This window comes from Desmodus rotundus, chromosome 3, assembly GCF_022682495.2.
Source record: "Desmodus rotundus isolate HL8 chromosome 3, HLdesRot8A.1, whole genome shotgun sequence".
Taxonomy (NCBI): domain Eukaryota; kingdom Metazoa; phylum Chordata; class Mammalia; order Chiroptera; family Phyllostomidae; genus Desmodus; species Desmodus rotundus.
Genome location: NC_071389.1, coordinates 62,407,348 through 62,424,002, shown reverse-complemented (window position 1 = coordinate 62,424,002; position 16,655 = coordinate 62,407,348). Strand labels below are relative to the sequence as shown.

Genomic DNA, 16,655 nt, shown 5'->3' with positions numbered 1-16,655 from the left:
GCAGACATTACTTCTGCTGGACCCTGTATTAAGAAGAATATATCCTTTTTAGTCTGTGTAGATCTAGTAAAATGAAAGAATAGCACTGATTTAAACAAATTGCAAAATAGATTATGTGTTTCATAGACTCCATTTTTTGCTATGTGACTTTTTAAAGTTTTTAAAAAAGGTTTTATTTATTTTTCAGAGAGGGGAAGGGAGAGGGAGAGAAACATCAATGTATGGTTGCCTCTCGTGCGCCCCCCCACTGGGGACCTGGCAGGTAACCCAGACATGTGCCCTAGACTGGGAATCAAACTGGCAACCCTTTGATTCGCAGGCTAGCACACAACCACTGAGCCACACCAGCCAGGGCTGACTTTTTAAATTTTTAAAATCTGGCCTTTATCCTTGGCCAGGTGGTTCTGTTGGTCGGAGTGTCATCCCTTACACCAAAAGGTTGTGGGATTGATTCCCGTCAGGTCACCTATCTGGGTTGACTCACCCAGTTGGGGTGAGTATGGGAGGTAACCGATTGATGTTTCTCTTTCTCTCCCCTGACCCAGTCTCCCCCCCATCCTTCCTCTCTGTCTGAAAAATCAATGAACATATACTTGAGTGAGGATTTAAAAAATAATAACAATAAAATAATAATAAAATCTGGATTTTATTGTAAACTAATAGAAATAAATCCTATAGAAATCAGGGATCTGCTGTGTTATCAATTATAAGCTATAGCTGAATTTTCTCCAGGAAAGATTTAGAGTGAAGTACTTAGAAACTAAATTACTTTCTGGTAAGTGAAACAGCCATGATTTACTATGATTTGACAATAGTTCAGAACAGCGTTAAAATATTTGAGATGATTTTGTAGTTTTTTTAGAATGTTTTTTCCTCTTTCAGAGTATATATAATGGAAACTATATACAGATTTCTTTTTTAAGTTTTGCAAAAGAACATAAAGACTCCATCTAAACCTGCACTAATTTTCCATAGAGCAAGCTTGGAACAAGTTTTCATCACACCATCTGTGTGCAATATCTTACCTTAACACAAATGTGCAGTAGAAATACATTCAAATTGAACTTGATAGACTATTCCTGTGCTTTTATGAAAGGGGAAAAGACGAGATTGATCATTGACTAGAATGTGTACATAAGTTATGAGCTGTTTTATGGAGTTTACTAATTTTGATTTATGTTTGAACTACCTAGGTCACTCTCAGTTACTTCCTGCCAACAGGATCCATACTAAGACAGCCTAGAATAACGGCTCATATTAGCTGTAACCCAGGGGCTCCTATTCCTTCATCGTGGCAGTTTTAACTCTGAAATGGTAGATGAATTCTATAGACAAGACAAGAACTTAAGTTATTCACGTTGTAAGTGAGGTATCTCAGATAAGAAGAATGAAGTTAAGAGAATCGCTCAGGGTCACTCAGTTATGGAAGGATTGAGAGATAAAACTTACTGATACGGAATCCACTGTGCTTTTAACTATTCTCATAAATTATGAGATGAATGAGGTACTTGAGTTTTAATTAGCATAGAGTTTATTACACATTTTTATTGATTAAACTATTTTATGAATTCTTACAGCTAGTACTACTATTATTAATGGTACTCTCTTATTGTGTGCAAGGTTCCTGTCTCGTGCTGAGCCCTATTTATTTTCAACTAAAAACAGAGCTTTGAGATTAGTACTATGTTCAGTATGTCATAAATAAGTTGAAGCATAAAATAGATAAATAACTTACCCAAGGCCACACAGTTATTAATTGGTAGAGTTAGACTCAGGCCTGTTTGACACAAAAGGGTGCCGTTAATAGCTTTGTGTACTGCCCATTAATTAATTGATTAATTAGTTCATTAATCCAATATTTTTTAGATGTGTATTTCAGTATTCTGACCATGTCAAGCATGTATGCAAGAAGAAGTAAAATTTTGTTTTTCAGGAAGGCTAAGGGAGTGAATATGGTTTTAGATGGCAGAAAATAATGACTTCATTATTCCTTTCTCAGGGAGATTCTGGACATATTGAAATTCTTCTAATATAAGCCATATCAAGTAATCTTTAAAATGGCTGCAAAAAAGTTATATAGAGAACACTGACAGCTCTTGAAAACTGTTGAGATAAGTAAACAGAAGATTAATGCAAAAAATGTTTTGAAAACTAGAATTAATATTGAGTCAGAAATGACAAAGCATGTAAATCAGCGGCAATATTTTCTTTCACTCTTCAGTATAGTTTTTTGGTTTGCTTTTTTTTTCTTTCCCTCTTCTTAGCTCTCTCCCCTTGACTGTTTTTAAAAATCATTATTAATATCTTTAACAACCAATCTTTAATATCCAGATTGACTTGTTGCATTGCCTCAATTTAGCTACCTCCATATAACTCTCATTTTCCTAGGAACTGAAGTATGTTTCACGTCCCACTAAATGTCTAAATTCGTGCCAAAAAGTAGGTACATTTGATCCAGAATGTATGTTGAGTTGGATGGAAGACAAGAGTCATAATTCTGAGCTTGGACTCCAGATGGATTTTTAAATTGGTTTTTAATACAGCTAATCGGTTCCTATATTAGTATTGGAAGTCTACTATTTAAAATTGTAAGAACATTAACAATGATTTCAGTTGAAGCACTTTTCTTTAGGATCAGAAGGATAAGCCAGATGGGCGAAGTTAAGTACATGTTAGCATGAAAGTATAACTCAGAGCAAGTGTGAAATAATGCACACATGTTAAAACACATTTTTATGAATAATACATGGAAGTATTATTATGAACATCAAAAAATACTAACTACAATAGTTTTAGTAATAAGTATAAATCAGTGTGAATTCTTATTTTATTCTCAAGGAACTATTTCAATTATTTTAGAAAATATTTCCATTACATAGGAGGTACACAATATCTCTATAAAGCTGAAAAGGAAAAACCCCCTGGAAGCATCAAGTGGAATGCACTGTGATTTATCAGTCACTCAAAACTATGCAGCTTTTCATAATCTATTTAAAACAAGGACAGTATGAAGGAGCAACAACAATAAAAAACTCAGGATTGGAATAAAATCAGTAGTGGATTGAGAAATAAGGAGAATTCTATTTTTTGTAGTAAATTCATCTTTTCACTTTTCCATTATTCCTGTAAAAGCTGCAGAACTATGTTTTGCTTTGGGCTAGTTCCCAGTCCCAGGGTAGTACTGAAAGTTTACTACAAATGCTGGTGCTTGAGAGCTATGCTGTCACCACTGTCACCACCTTCCTTCTCCGCGAGCTGTCATTCCCACTAATGGTAGGGGAAGCCGAGAACAAGGCAGCACACTACCGAACGCCCCCACAGGCCAGCCAGTGGTTGCCAAAGTGGTGTAATTTGTGGGACTTTGAAAACTTCCCAGTGTCCAAAGATATTTTCCTCAGCCTGGCTCTTATGATCGACATTCTAACATTAACAATAAGTGCATTTGGCTAAAAGTATTTTAGTTTCCAGAAAGTTCTTTAAAAAATTTCCATATGCTCAGAAAATGCTGTCATCTGTCAGGTAGCACCATTTTGAGAATTAGTTTATCATACTGTTTTTCCTCCTTGAGACCTAGTTGAGAAGGACTATAAACGTTGGTGGGACCAAAGTAAAACTGCAGTACTGATTAAAGCAGGTTAGTGGGTCAGTACGGGAGGAGTTGGAGACCAAGGTCGGCAGCCGTCTGCTTTGTGTGCGAGGGAAGTTTGTTCCAAGAGAAGGGGCGGTGTGTGGAATAGAGAGGTTTGTACAGCATTCATTCTGTGAGTCTCCTCCAGCTCTGCAGTTATCTGAGGTCATTCATCTGTTACATTTAAAGAAAATAATTAAACTGCCTACTCTTAGGCATTAGGAAATTCATTACCTTCCCCCAGGAAGTGCTTACATTACCATGCTGTTGGTTCTGTCTACTTCTGAATTCTTGCTTAGGGTTTCTTTTTTGGTCAGCTGTGGCCATCTTATCACTAGTCTCAGTTTTGCCATAACTTTCTCTGCTTATTTTGGTCAAAACATGGTTACAGACCTTTCTCTCTATTCCTCAAAGCATTGCTGAGATGAGTCCTGTGGTGTTTGACAAATTTAATAGAAACTTGGAATTACTTAATCTGTAATGTTATTACATTACAGAAAAAGAAAATGTAATACTGGCTTTCAGACAGCAGTGCAATAGGAGTCCTTAAGAGCAAAGACTATGCTTTATTCCTTGTGGTGTCTCAGCCCAGTGTCTGGCACACGAGAAGCACAGATTAGTGAATGAATGAACATTGGTGTTTTGGGGTTTAATTGACTGTGCCCTTTCATCTGGTCCTCATGGTCATCATTTTTATTTCCCTATACAAATATAACTGACAGAACTTTTAAGTTTTGACAAAAGTTTTTAAAGGTCACAGAACAATTGTAACTTTTCCCATTATTAAGATTGCTTTGCATGGTTTCAGTTTGTATGGTCAGTTTTATGGTCCTATTCTAAGGCCCTGTATATGAAGGTTTCATATACATGCAAAGGACAGTGGCCTGTGTATAAATGGTTTTATTTATGTATCCAAATTTTAACTACCTGGGTAAATTCAGGTATATATTTAAAATTTGTGTCTTTCCCATCCCTAAATACTTTCTATATGTTTTCATAAAAAGAAAATGTGTTTTCTTTTTCTTTCTTTTCTTTTTTTGTCCTGTGTAGTCGCTTATTGATAACATACTTGCTATGTTTCAAATTCTTGTTAAAATAAGTATCAATATTAAAATTAAAGTCTCTATGTTAAAATTTGATTCTAAGCCCCATTTATAGTTAGTATTCTTGGTAAGGCAACTTTCCATCACAACAAAAACTGAGACAATTCTATAACTCATTGTAGTGGGTTTTTATCCTGTTCTAAAGCACAATTTGTGCACTTTCCTGCCAGTATTTTTCAATGCATTCGTTAGGGAAAAATCGCATGTTGTTTGTCACTGAGTATCTTTTGTTATTCTTCTTATGTTAGTATATAAAACAGTAACAAGTAATATTTTCAAAAGACTACAATATAAACTAATTTTTTCAATAAAATGGCCAATCCCTAAGTTGGAGTTTTGCCAAAGCTTTAATGTAGGCAGTTTCCCGAGAACATATTCCCTTTTCTTTTGAAAATTTTATAGACTATAGTCAAAAAGTTAGGGAACAAATGGAGGTTTTTAAACAATAGTGGTGCTAACTCCACTATATTACAGATATAATAATATTATATTAAAAATAACAAAAATGTATTCTTTCTCTAATGTCACCTTCCAACATGAAAAGAATTGATATATCATTAAATACTTAGAATTTATTTTCCACCCAAGTAATTCTCAAGTACAACCAATTCTTTCCATTTGTTCATTCATTCATCTAAGTCCCTCCATCAATGAACTAATGAGCACTTATTATGTGTCAGGGACTATTCTAGGCACTGGTGATACCTGTATGGAATAAAATAGACAAGCAGCTTAAATTAAGTTTAAAGTCCTTAAGGGGCTTGATTCTGGGACTCCATCACTCAAATCTTATGTATAATCATCTTTTACCTAGACTATCATAACAGCCTCCCCCGACCCACTCTTCCATTCTGCTATACCCCAGAGACCCCATCTCTGTTTCAGCTCTTATGCCCATGAATCTGGTTTTGCTCTGATACATACATCAATCTTACTTGAGTTCTTCCTACTCCTCCAAGTGTGAATTGACTCATATAGGCCTTTAACTCGTACATGCCTTTGTTTTTCATTCAGTGAAAGCTAAATTTTTTTAAGTGAGAATGATGACTTTCTAATAGATTCAAGCAATCACAGAATGCTAGCAATAAAAGTAAATTTAGTAATAATTTATTTCAGTGCTGTCATTTAACAAATGAATACCTTAAACTTCATGATGTAGCTAGTTAGCGGCAAAAGTGGACCCAGAACTCAGTCTGTGCTTCCTCTATTCTACTTTTTTTAATCCTTGCCCAAGGATCTGTTTTTTTAATTGATTTTTTTGGGGGGTGGGGGGCGGGATTGAGAGGGAAACATTGATTGGTTGCCTTCCGTGTGTGCCCTGAGTGGGAATTGAACACACAACCTTTTGGTGGCCAGGATGACACTCCAACTACCTGAGCCCACCTGGCCAGGGCTGCGTGGTCTATTCTTTATGTTATTAGTTGTAAAACAAAAAGCAAAAACAGTTTGTTTGACTTAAACTCTTTTAATAGCAAAGAACAGAGACAGAATTATTTCAGTCCGTTCTGCAGCATTAATGGAAGCAGGGACCATGGAATCTAACAATATAGCTACTGTATTAAGATTTGGTTCCATGGAGACAGGCACTGATTCAAAGCAGCTCTGAGTATCTTAGCAGCATTAGTTTGTGTACTTTTCACTGTACTTTTCTACTACTACTGCTAGTCATCTACTCTCTGTGTCTGCCTTGTTCTATTATCTTGATTTTCCTCTGGCAACTTTCTCAAGAGTTTTGGCTTACTCTAAATTGTTTACTTTATACTTCAACTTTCTTGCAGCATCTCATTGCCCCAACTCTTTCTCTTGACCTTTCTTTGTGACTTTCTGGCTTTAGCCCCCTCCACTACTAAGTACCTGAATCAATATCCCCTCCCTCCTTTCTCCCCTCCCTGCATCTCTCCCTCCCTTCCTTCTCTCTTTCTCTTTTTCTTTTAAAAGTTAAAACTTGACTGACCCAGCTTATCCCTTTTTAGGTAAACCTCTTCATTCCAAGTGACCTTATAGACTACTGGCCAGGCTTTGTATTGGCCTCCCTTTGATTAGGAGCCATCTCTTATGGCCAAGGTGGAGTAGGAGCAAGCTCATGAAGAAGAGATCATGATTGTTTGGTGCTGTCCCTTTATCAGAGTCTCTGGATGACAATCCCTTCAAAAGGAATTGGACATAAAGAGGATAACACAATTAACATGTCTGGTTCATTGTTATAAAATGCTTCCAGGAAAGTGAGCTCAAGAAATTGTACCCCCACTGCATTCTGTCTCACCATGGGGAAGGGTGGGAAGACTGGTCAGAAAATCAGGCGGTAGCCAAGAAAGAGAAGCATTTTGCCCAACTCATGGGTTTGTAGAAATAAAAAATAAGTAAATAAGTAAACATTTAAAAATAAAAGGAAAAGGAAATAGGCTTATGGCAGAAAATTTGTCTAACTTCGTGCCTCTCACCCTGGCTCCTCATTCTTTTTCTCTCTACACTCTCCTGGGAACATTTAGTTCTCACCCTCCTAGAGATGCTTTCTTATCCCAGAGGGCCACCGCCGCTGTCTTAGTGCTGAGGACATTTCTTATTTCCTGTTATAAAAAGTGAAAACAACTTAGTTTTGTGCATATTTTTATTTGTATAATCTTGTATAACATTCAGACAACTGAGAACAGTATGTCTCATTTTGTAATTAGGCTGATTGTTAATTATCTTAAAAATATATAAACTGAGAGCCAAATAAAGTTAAAACATTGGGTATATTACATGCTATTAGTAAGTGTATAGCTTTAATAGAACCATGATTCATAAAATATAACTCCTTTTGTTAATGGTGAACAGTACCAGATGTTAAACCCCAGTCCTAGAGTTTGGGTAAGAAAGAATTCAGAGCAGGAACTCAATATAAGCGAAAATTTATTTAGAAAGTCACAGAGGTAGAAGAAGTGAGCCAGCTGGGTTGTGTGGACTCAGGAAACAAGTTACAGAGGCAAAAGCAGGGTCCTGGAAGCTCAGGAGAAAGACAAAGAAACCTCCATCTTAGGGGTTTACTTGTTTTCCAAATGCAGGGATTTTAGGGGAGGATATCAATAGAATGTTCATCAGCTTTCCTGATGTGTCCTCTCAGGATCCCGGCCTCTACTGATTGGTGGGTGCTAGGGTAGGGGGTCATTAGTCATTCCACATAGTCCCAATGTCAGCTATGGTGTCACTTCATCTGGCTTTGCTGCTTTTCTGGGACTGGAGCTGAAACACAACTGAGGTCTAAATGTTATCTTTTGTTTGACCAAAACTCTGTCTCTGTGATCAACAGATCAGAGGCTTTGTCCTTAATATTATTAGTGTGTGCCAGAACCTCGTTGTTCTGAGGGCTGAACGCTACAAGAGTGATCCTGCAAGGGCTTGTATGGGAGTCATATGAGGCCATTCTCCGGCTCCCTTGTTCCTTCTGTGATGGGGTCTACCATGGGACTAGCAACATGCCAGGGGAGGAAAGTCAGGGGAGGGTCTGAGTTCATGATCAACTGAATGCTAGGGGAGGAGAGATCACCCTGGGGGTAAGGTCCCACCCTGCAATACTGGTTTTTCCAGTTTTGCCATTTGCTAGGCTCCCTGGACTTACCATCATGGTGACCTGATGTAATACATGGCCCGTTGTTCCTGCTCTGCTCATGTCTGTCGAACTGCCTGCTACATCACTTCTGTTGATTTGTCTTGGTGATGTATACTGTTTGAACATAGTGATGAAAACGAGGACAGCCTGCATTCTAGACAACTATAGCATATAAAGTAAATAGAAGGGCAGGTTACTCAATTCTTGATAAATCTATCAAACTGCTATGATTCCACCTTATTGTCATGACTAGTCAAATCATTAAATTTCTCGGAACTCAGTTTTCTTACCTATTGAAATGAGAAAAATACCTACTTCATAGAACTGTCATGGAATTAACTAATATATTTGGAAGTAGTTGGCATCAAGTCTGGTATATATTATTAGCTCAGTGAAATTCATTTGTTCCTTCCTCCCCCCCCTCCCACAACTTTTACCCTTTCTCATTGCCACTTCTCTGATCTCTTTCTAATGGCCTAATCAAAAAAGAACTAAGCTCCCAGATGATAGGCCTTTTCCTTTGCCCTCCTTAAATTTTGTTACTTCCTTGTTATGAACATACTTACATATAACGTATAGATAACACAAAAGTTTTTCTCTCCAAATTTGCTTTGTTACTTTTTCCAATCTTCTCTCTAATTCCCAAGAGACCTTTCTACTTAAACATTTTACTATTAAGTTTAACGTCTCAAATGCTGTTTAAATCATTTTCTTAGTTTTTAAATAGACACCTCTTCTATTAATAATTTCCTCATTGTCTAACCAAAGCATCATTTCCTTCTTGAATTCATTAATTCAAGTTGATAAACCCTCAGTGATTAATACTGAGTAACTCTATTCATTCCATTACTTATATTCTGAAACCTCTAAAACTTATCTTTGGTTTGCAGTATATTAATTTGAAGTTTTTGATACTTGTAAACTCTAATTTATTTCAGGTTTTTCAGTAATAGTTCGCCTAAAATCCCATGAGGTTTTTTTAAAAAAGAACTTTTTCTTATTCTTTTATATATACAAAAATCTAGTAGGTGTAGTTTGGTTTACTGATTGTTGATTAGAGCTATACAAATAAGCTTCAAAGTGTTTGTTTTCTTCTTCCTGTCCTTTCTTTTAGCTTCCTTCATTTTGCTCATAGAAGAAAATCTTGCTAGAGGATAAAGAATATTTATTTTATATCTTTGGGTGTTAATAATAGAAATTAATATTGAATTCTTTTTATTGTCGTTCAAGTACAGTTGTCTGCATTTTCTTTCTACCGCTCCCCCCCACCCCAGCCATCCTTAGCTCCCTCCCCTGATCCCCCCCTCCTTGGTTTTATCCATATGTCCTTTATAGTTGTTCCTGAAAACCCTTCCCCTTTCCCCCCTTTATCCCGTCCCACCTCCCCTCTAGAAACTATGCACTCCAATGTTCTTAGCAGCACAATTTACAATAGCCAAGTGCTAGAAGCAACCTAAGTGCCCATCAGTAAATGAGTGGATCAAAAAACTATGGTACATTTACACAATGGAATTCTATGCAGCAGAAAGAAAGAAGGAGCTCCTACCCTTTGCAACAGCATGGCTGGAACTGGAGAGCATTATGCTAAGTGAAATAAGCCAGGCGGTGAGGGACAAATACCATATGATCTCACCTTTAATATTGAATTTTGGTTCTATATTTAGAATTTTTTGTTGTTAATTTCTTTTTTTAATTGAGGTATAATTGACATATAACATTTGTTAGTAATTTCTTAGCCTTTTAAAACTCCTTTTGATGGACCTATGAACAGGCTCTTTTATTTGTCTTAGTTCACTCATGGAGTGTTATGACAATAATTTGAATTAAGCTGCGTGGATGTGGTCCAGTTTTTCAATAATTACAAACAGATTTTGTCCTAGGGCATATTGTTTTAGCATTAATGAACTAAAACCAACTTTTAAAAAGCTTTAATGAAATTTAGCAGATCATTGCTAAACAACAGCCTTTTATAAAGGTGGGGTGACGTTATGCCACTCTTTATTTGATACTATGCTACAATTTTAGTTGATAATAGCAAAACATTGAAATAATACTCAAACATAATTAAGAATATTAGCAAGAATTTATGTAATAAAAATTACTTATTGAAAAGATCAAATTTATTAAGAAATAAATTAGTAAGAATTACATTTATATTGATGAGGAAACCGTAAGCTGGGGTGCAAGACAGCTCAGAGCCTGTGTAAAGTTATTTGGCTTGTGTGGGTTTACTTTTCACAGCACGTTCTCCTTTTTGCCCTTGCAGGGTCTCAAAGGATATCCAGGCCTCCCAGGACTCCAAGGGGAACAAGTAAGTGTTTCCTTTGCAAAGCTGTATCTCTTCCAGTGAGAAAAGATACTAGAGAACCTCATTGAGAGATTTGATTTCCTTAATTAGTAAATTGAAATTTACTCTTTCAATTTTCTTGTTATTTTCCCTCTGTTTAGTACAGGGCAAACTTTTAACTGATTATTTATTATAGTCTTATTTTTCTTTTTTTTTTTTCATATTCCAAATTGACTTTCACTGTCTACCTAGTAAGTTCCAGAAGAGCAGTTCTGAAACTTTTATGGTTCGCCACTACCCTCTTTGAGAATCTCACAAATGCCGTGAACCCTTTTTCTCAGAAAATATGCTAATGCATGCACGTGCACACACCCACGCTCACACTCACAAACACACCTGATTTATTTTGTACCATTTTATGGCCTTGCCTCTTCAGTAAATCCTATCCCAATCCTTGCATAGGGAACACAAATAAATTTCAACAGCACTCCAAATTAGGATGGCGTGAAGCTGCTGTCCATTGTATAGATACCCACATAGGCATAATTACAAGTCCGAAGTTTGGAACTACAGCACCTGGTTTTTAATTCTGTTATTCCTTCTGTCTCCCACCAGAAAATATTATGTCATTTTGTCATAGGAAGAAAAAGTTGTATCTCTTGTTTTCAAGACAGTAAATAGTAGGCTAGTATAAATACAGCAGCAAAAGGATGGGAGATGGGAACCTAACCAGGGTGGCAGATTCTGTCGTTGGAGGTTCAGCAGAGAGCCTCAGGAAGCCCTAAAGGGAGCTCATCAACAACAACAGAAATTGATGGGGGCTGTCATTGGAGGCAAAGATACTAATGAAGACGGCCCATTCTCTACTTCCTTTACATTAAGTAGGACAGTGCACTCTGTTCAGTCTCTGAGGCACAAGATCACCAGTTACTAGGCATGGCAAGCAAACGTACACGGTACAGTTTCAGATTCCTGAAGATGAAACAGTTACTGAAAAAGCATTTCAACTTTCATGGGTGAAATTCACTAGGGTGGGAGGGGGGAATATGGAGGGGAAAATCCCTAGAATACAGCTTTCTCAGAAATGTATGGATTCCAGTGAAGAAAACCTAGTATTTTATAAGGAAATGAAAAACTGGTCTTGTGTCAGTAATGACCAGTTCTCTCAGGACTGCTTTGTGACCTAGTTCTGTCAATATGTGTGTTATTGTTTTGCAAGTGTTATGCTTTGTTAGAGTCTAAAATCAATTTTTTATAGGTTGAAAAACGTATTTTGGAGTCAGTTCTTACTTTCTATTCTAATTATTTCCAGAAAAAGACAAAATTTAATAACTATGAGGAACAACTAATATCATTTTGTATTTTAAGTGTAAAAATGCTGTGATCATTAAGAGGAGCATAACTACTTTGCCAGGAGACATTCACTTCTAAAAATTTGTAAATATCTATAAATTGGTCAGCAAACATTTTGAAAAGTATTTATATCATCTGTGCAAGCTCTAGTAAGAATATCTGTCACTCACTGAGTTTTTATTTGTTGCCGAGCTGCAGTACTTGTTAACTACGGTTTGTAGTGGTGTGATCACTAATTGCATATCTCCATATATTTACTAGTGGAATGCTCAGCATCACTAAGACTGACTGCTGTCACCCCACTTTTAAATATATTTTTGCCCATAGTTCTGTTTTATCCATGCAGTAATTCTGTGACCTAGATGTTATTATCCTGTTGTACTAAGGAGAAAACCGATATAGTATCGACCCAGACCCTCCATGAAGTCCGACTGACTCATGCTTTAATGCTTAGAGCACAAAGTGGGCTTGGGGCAGGCTTCTTATCCCCGACTCCTCCAGAGGATATAAGGTGCAACTTTGTGCCTAAAATCCTCCATTCAATGTAGAGATTTAAGTGAGCCATTTTCTCAGAAACATCTTTAAGTGCAGAGTGAATTGAATTGCAGTGTTCGTTTTGAGTTTCTTTTGGGCTTCGGTGGTTGTCACAGTGATTTTAGGGTATGGTTGTGAATGTATTTATGCCATTTAAGTGTATGCTGAAGGCTTACTTGATTACTTTGTTTACTGCTATTCCAGTATAGCAGAATTTAGCCGTCCTTTGGAGTTCTTTCGTGTATTTCTCTGTGCAGCTGGAATGGGTTAGCTCTCCACACGTTGCTTTAATACATTCTATAAAAATTCATTCAAAATCAGATTTGTCTCATAATTGAGGTTAATTTACCTAAGTTGGCTAGGAAAGGAATGAAAGGGGTGGTGGTAGGCATTAGTCAGGTAGTGACCTACAGAATAAAAACAGCATTTTAAATTTATTCCACTCATTTCTATTGTCATACCTAAATATAAGGTTTGCAAACATCTGGATATTGGTCTTTGTATTTCAGAATTGGATGGGACATAAAGGAAGCAGTTGTCAACAGACCGGAGCAAATCTCCTAGTTAGAGGGCTTTCCCTAGAGTACTATTGGAAGTTATTTGCACTTCCAAGCTGTACTGGAAAGACACCCTTGAATGGTAGTCTCTGGAGTGAGATTTGCTTATTTAAATCTTAACTTCCTACCTACTAGCTTAATGACCTTCCACTGGTAACAGACACGTCATGGCTCATTTATCTCATCTGTGCAATAGGGATGATAATACTTAGCTCATAGGGCTTGAGCAAAATAAATTATAATATATATGAAACTTGAAATAGTTCTGGGCATATGGCAGTGCTCAAAAAGTGTTATTATAGAAATAAAATATATGTAATATTAATAAGGTAATATCTAGTATGTAAATATGGTTTCTGAAATTTTTAGGATATAATCTCTTCACTTATAGACAAGAATTTTATTCTGTAATTGTCAGAAGGTCACTGTTTATTCACATTTTGTTAAATTGTCCATTGTGATATATATGTATATTGTCCATCTGTCTGTATGTACATGGGTAATATACATGTATGTATATCTGGGTTCATATCAAGGCTCTGCTACTTACTGTGGCATCTTGGATAGGTTTCATAACTTTCCTGTATGTTAGTTTTTTCATACGTACAATGGAAAAAATAATATCTGTCTCATAGGTGGTGTAAAGTAGATGTAAAGTACCTGGTATAGTGACTGGCACATAAAAAAGTACTTGGTAAATGGTACTTGTTGGAGCAAGGGAAGGAAGAGAGACAGAAGGGAGCAAAATGAGACAGATTAAAATTGAGAGATGGATTCTGATAAAAGTGGAAAGAAAGATATACTAGGAGCCTATGTGTCTAATAGAATAGGAGGGCAAAACCTTTCAACTGTGATTCTTACTTGCATTTTCCTTGGTCCTCTTTCTCTAGACATTTTGTACTTGAGGAGTTTTGTAGTGTTTCTATACTTAAAATAGAGGTATCACTCTTCTGTTTGTTTCAGAGCATATGGGCAAAGGGCTGGTATCTTTTGTCATCTCTTTTTACAGACAGCAAGCAGGAAATGAATTTTACCCAATAAATAAGGAATCTATGACATTTAGCAAAGCTGTCACCAGTTGAGGTAAAGGCAGCTCAGCATGCATTCTGCTGGCATTTCTTTTCTTCAAGAATTATTATTATTTTTTGGATTTTTGAATACTTTTTATTACAGAAAACTTCCAAACACATATACAAGTAAAGAGTGTAACCCCCATGTACCCATCACCCAGCTGCAACAATTATCAATTCACTACCAACCTTCTTTATCTGGGCCCCCACCAACCGTCACTCCTTTGCTGGGTTATTTTGAAACAAATTCAAGACATCACATTATTTCTGTGATTCTCAGACTTTCATGTGCATCAGAATCCCCTGAAGGCCTTGTTCTTCAAGAATTATATAATAGACATAAATTGAATAAATTGATGGATGAATGAATGAATAATGTATCAATGAAACAAACTAAAAATGAGTGGAAGTATTTCTTCTTACTGTTCCAACCACTTCTGCAGCATGTTCCCTTTCCTGTGCCTCTGAGTCTCCATGAATCAGCCTCCCTTGAGCAGACCTTGTTTTGAATAAAAAACACAAAGTTACCAATTCAAAATGAGTTAACATCCGAAGTTACTATATGAATTTTTACATAGAACTGTGTCATGATACAGGTGTTCATGACTTAATATTCATTCATTTAATCAGACTTGCAGAATAAGTTTACATTAGGAAGCCTGAAGAGGCTGGTTTTGAAGTTCACTGCCCCATTTAGTCTTGTGGGCCTTATGCTCAGACAGTTAAGAAGAGTTGCAGATGACTGAGACAAGAAGGAATTCAATTAAAAAAGAGAGTGGTATTTCAGGGTTCTTAGGGTATAATCCCAGAAGTGGAATTGTCAGGTTGAAAGACAGATCCATTTTTAGTTTTCTGAGGAAATTTCATACTGTTTTCTACCATGTCTGCACCGGTCTGTATTCCCACCAACAGTGCGCTAGGGTTCCCTTTTCTCCACATCCTCTCTAAAACTTGTTGTTTGTTGATTTGTTTATGATGGCCATTCTGACTGGTGTGAAGTGGTATCTCATTGTGGTTTTAATTTTCATCTCTCTGATGGCCAGTGATGCTGAGCATCTTTTCATATGTCTCTGGGTTCTTTGTATGTCCTCCTGGAGAAGCATCTGTTCAAGTCCTTTGCCCATTTTTTAATTGGGTCGTTTGTCTTCCTGGAATGGAGTCAGTTCAAAAGAACCTATGCACCCCAGTGTTCATTGCAGCACAATTCACAATAGCCAAGTGTGGGAAGCAACATAAGTGCTCATCAGTAAATGAATGGATCAAAAAACTATGGTACATTTACATGATGGAATACTATGCAGCAGAAACAAAGAAGGAGCTCCTACCCTTTACAACAGCATAGATGGAACTGGAGAGCATTATGCTAAGTGAAATAACCCAGGTGGTAAAAGACAAATACCATATGATCCTACCTATAAGTGGAACCTAATCAACAAAACAAGCAAGCAAAATATAACCGGAAACATTGAAATGAACAAACTGACAGTAACCAGAGGGGAGGGGGGAGGGGATAATGGGGGAAAAGGGGGAGGGGTTTTCAGGAATGTGTATAACGACACATGGACAACACCAAAGGGGGGTAGGATCGAGGGTGGGAGGTGGGGGTAGCTCTGGTGGGGTGAGTGGTGGGGGGAAAATGGAGACAACTGTACTTGAACAACAATAAAAAAATAATAAAAATAAAATTTAAAAAAGAGTGGTTATTAAGAAATCCACTCTTTATAATAAATGCCTTCTTTACTTAGCACTGGATTTTTCCATCCCAGATTTATTATTAATATTCAATGTCTCATTTAGGGTCCTAACCTAAGTTTTATTTACTTATTTTTAGCAATTTAGGGTCATTTTCATTTCGAGCAGATGATTTCAATCAGATGAACAATATGTATGACCCTTAGTATTTTTATGAGGAAAAATTGTTTTACAAGCTTGGGTATTATGAATGCATCTAATTTGTTTTCTTGGGCTTCTTTTGACTTTGATGTATTTTACTTATTTTTCATTTCAGGGAATTCCAGGATCCACTGGTAATATTGGTTCACATGGTTACCCTGGCAGGCAGGTGAGGTAACTATATTTACACTTCTTTTTTGTTCGTCTTCATTAATATATGTTATGTTCTGATTTTGAGAGTCAGTGTTCGAATGATAATTGATTTATTTTTTAAATAATGAATTACTCAGAGCAAAATAATTTCAAAATCAAAATTGTAAAAATTTGTCAAAAATTTCACTGCAGAAAGTATTGTTTAAAATGGAAGTGAGGTTTTTAAACCTGTTTGATATTATATACCTTCAAAACATAAATGCCTAAGCGTCAAATAGGATCGTAAAATAGTCCTGCTGCTGATTTTACAGTACTGCCACTGACTACAATGAAGTCATGGTAAGAGTTAAGACCCTGTATAATCAACCTAATTTTTTAATAGCACAGTTATAAAAACTTGGGACACAACTGGCCGTGAGCTACATTATGTCACTGCCTTAAATGAACTGAATTGTATGAACTGAATTCAATTTTGTATACTGTTTTTG

At 36.5% G+C, this 16,655-nt stretch overlaps 1 protein-coding gene across 1 annotated transcript in view; it reads left to right on the top strand.

Annotated features, from left to right (window-relative positions):
• COL24A1 (collagen type XXIV alpha 1 chain) overlaps nucleotides 1-16,655 on the top strand; it is a 307,987-nt gene that overhangs the window by 30,283 nt on the left and 261,049 nt on the right. The window contains exons 7-8 of the mRNA XM_024565351.4: nucleotides 10,587-10,631; nucleotides 16,130-16,183. Coding sequence (XP_024421119.2) covers nucleotides 10,587-10,631; nucleotides 16,130-16,183 — 99 coding nt within the window. The remainder of the gene's footprint in view (nucleotides 1-10,586; nucleotides 10,632-16,129; nucleotides 16,184-16,655) is intronic.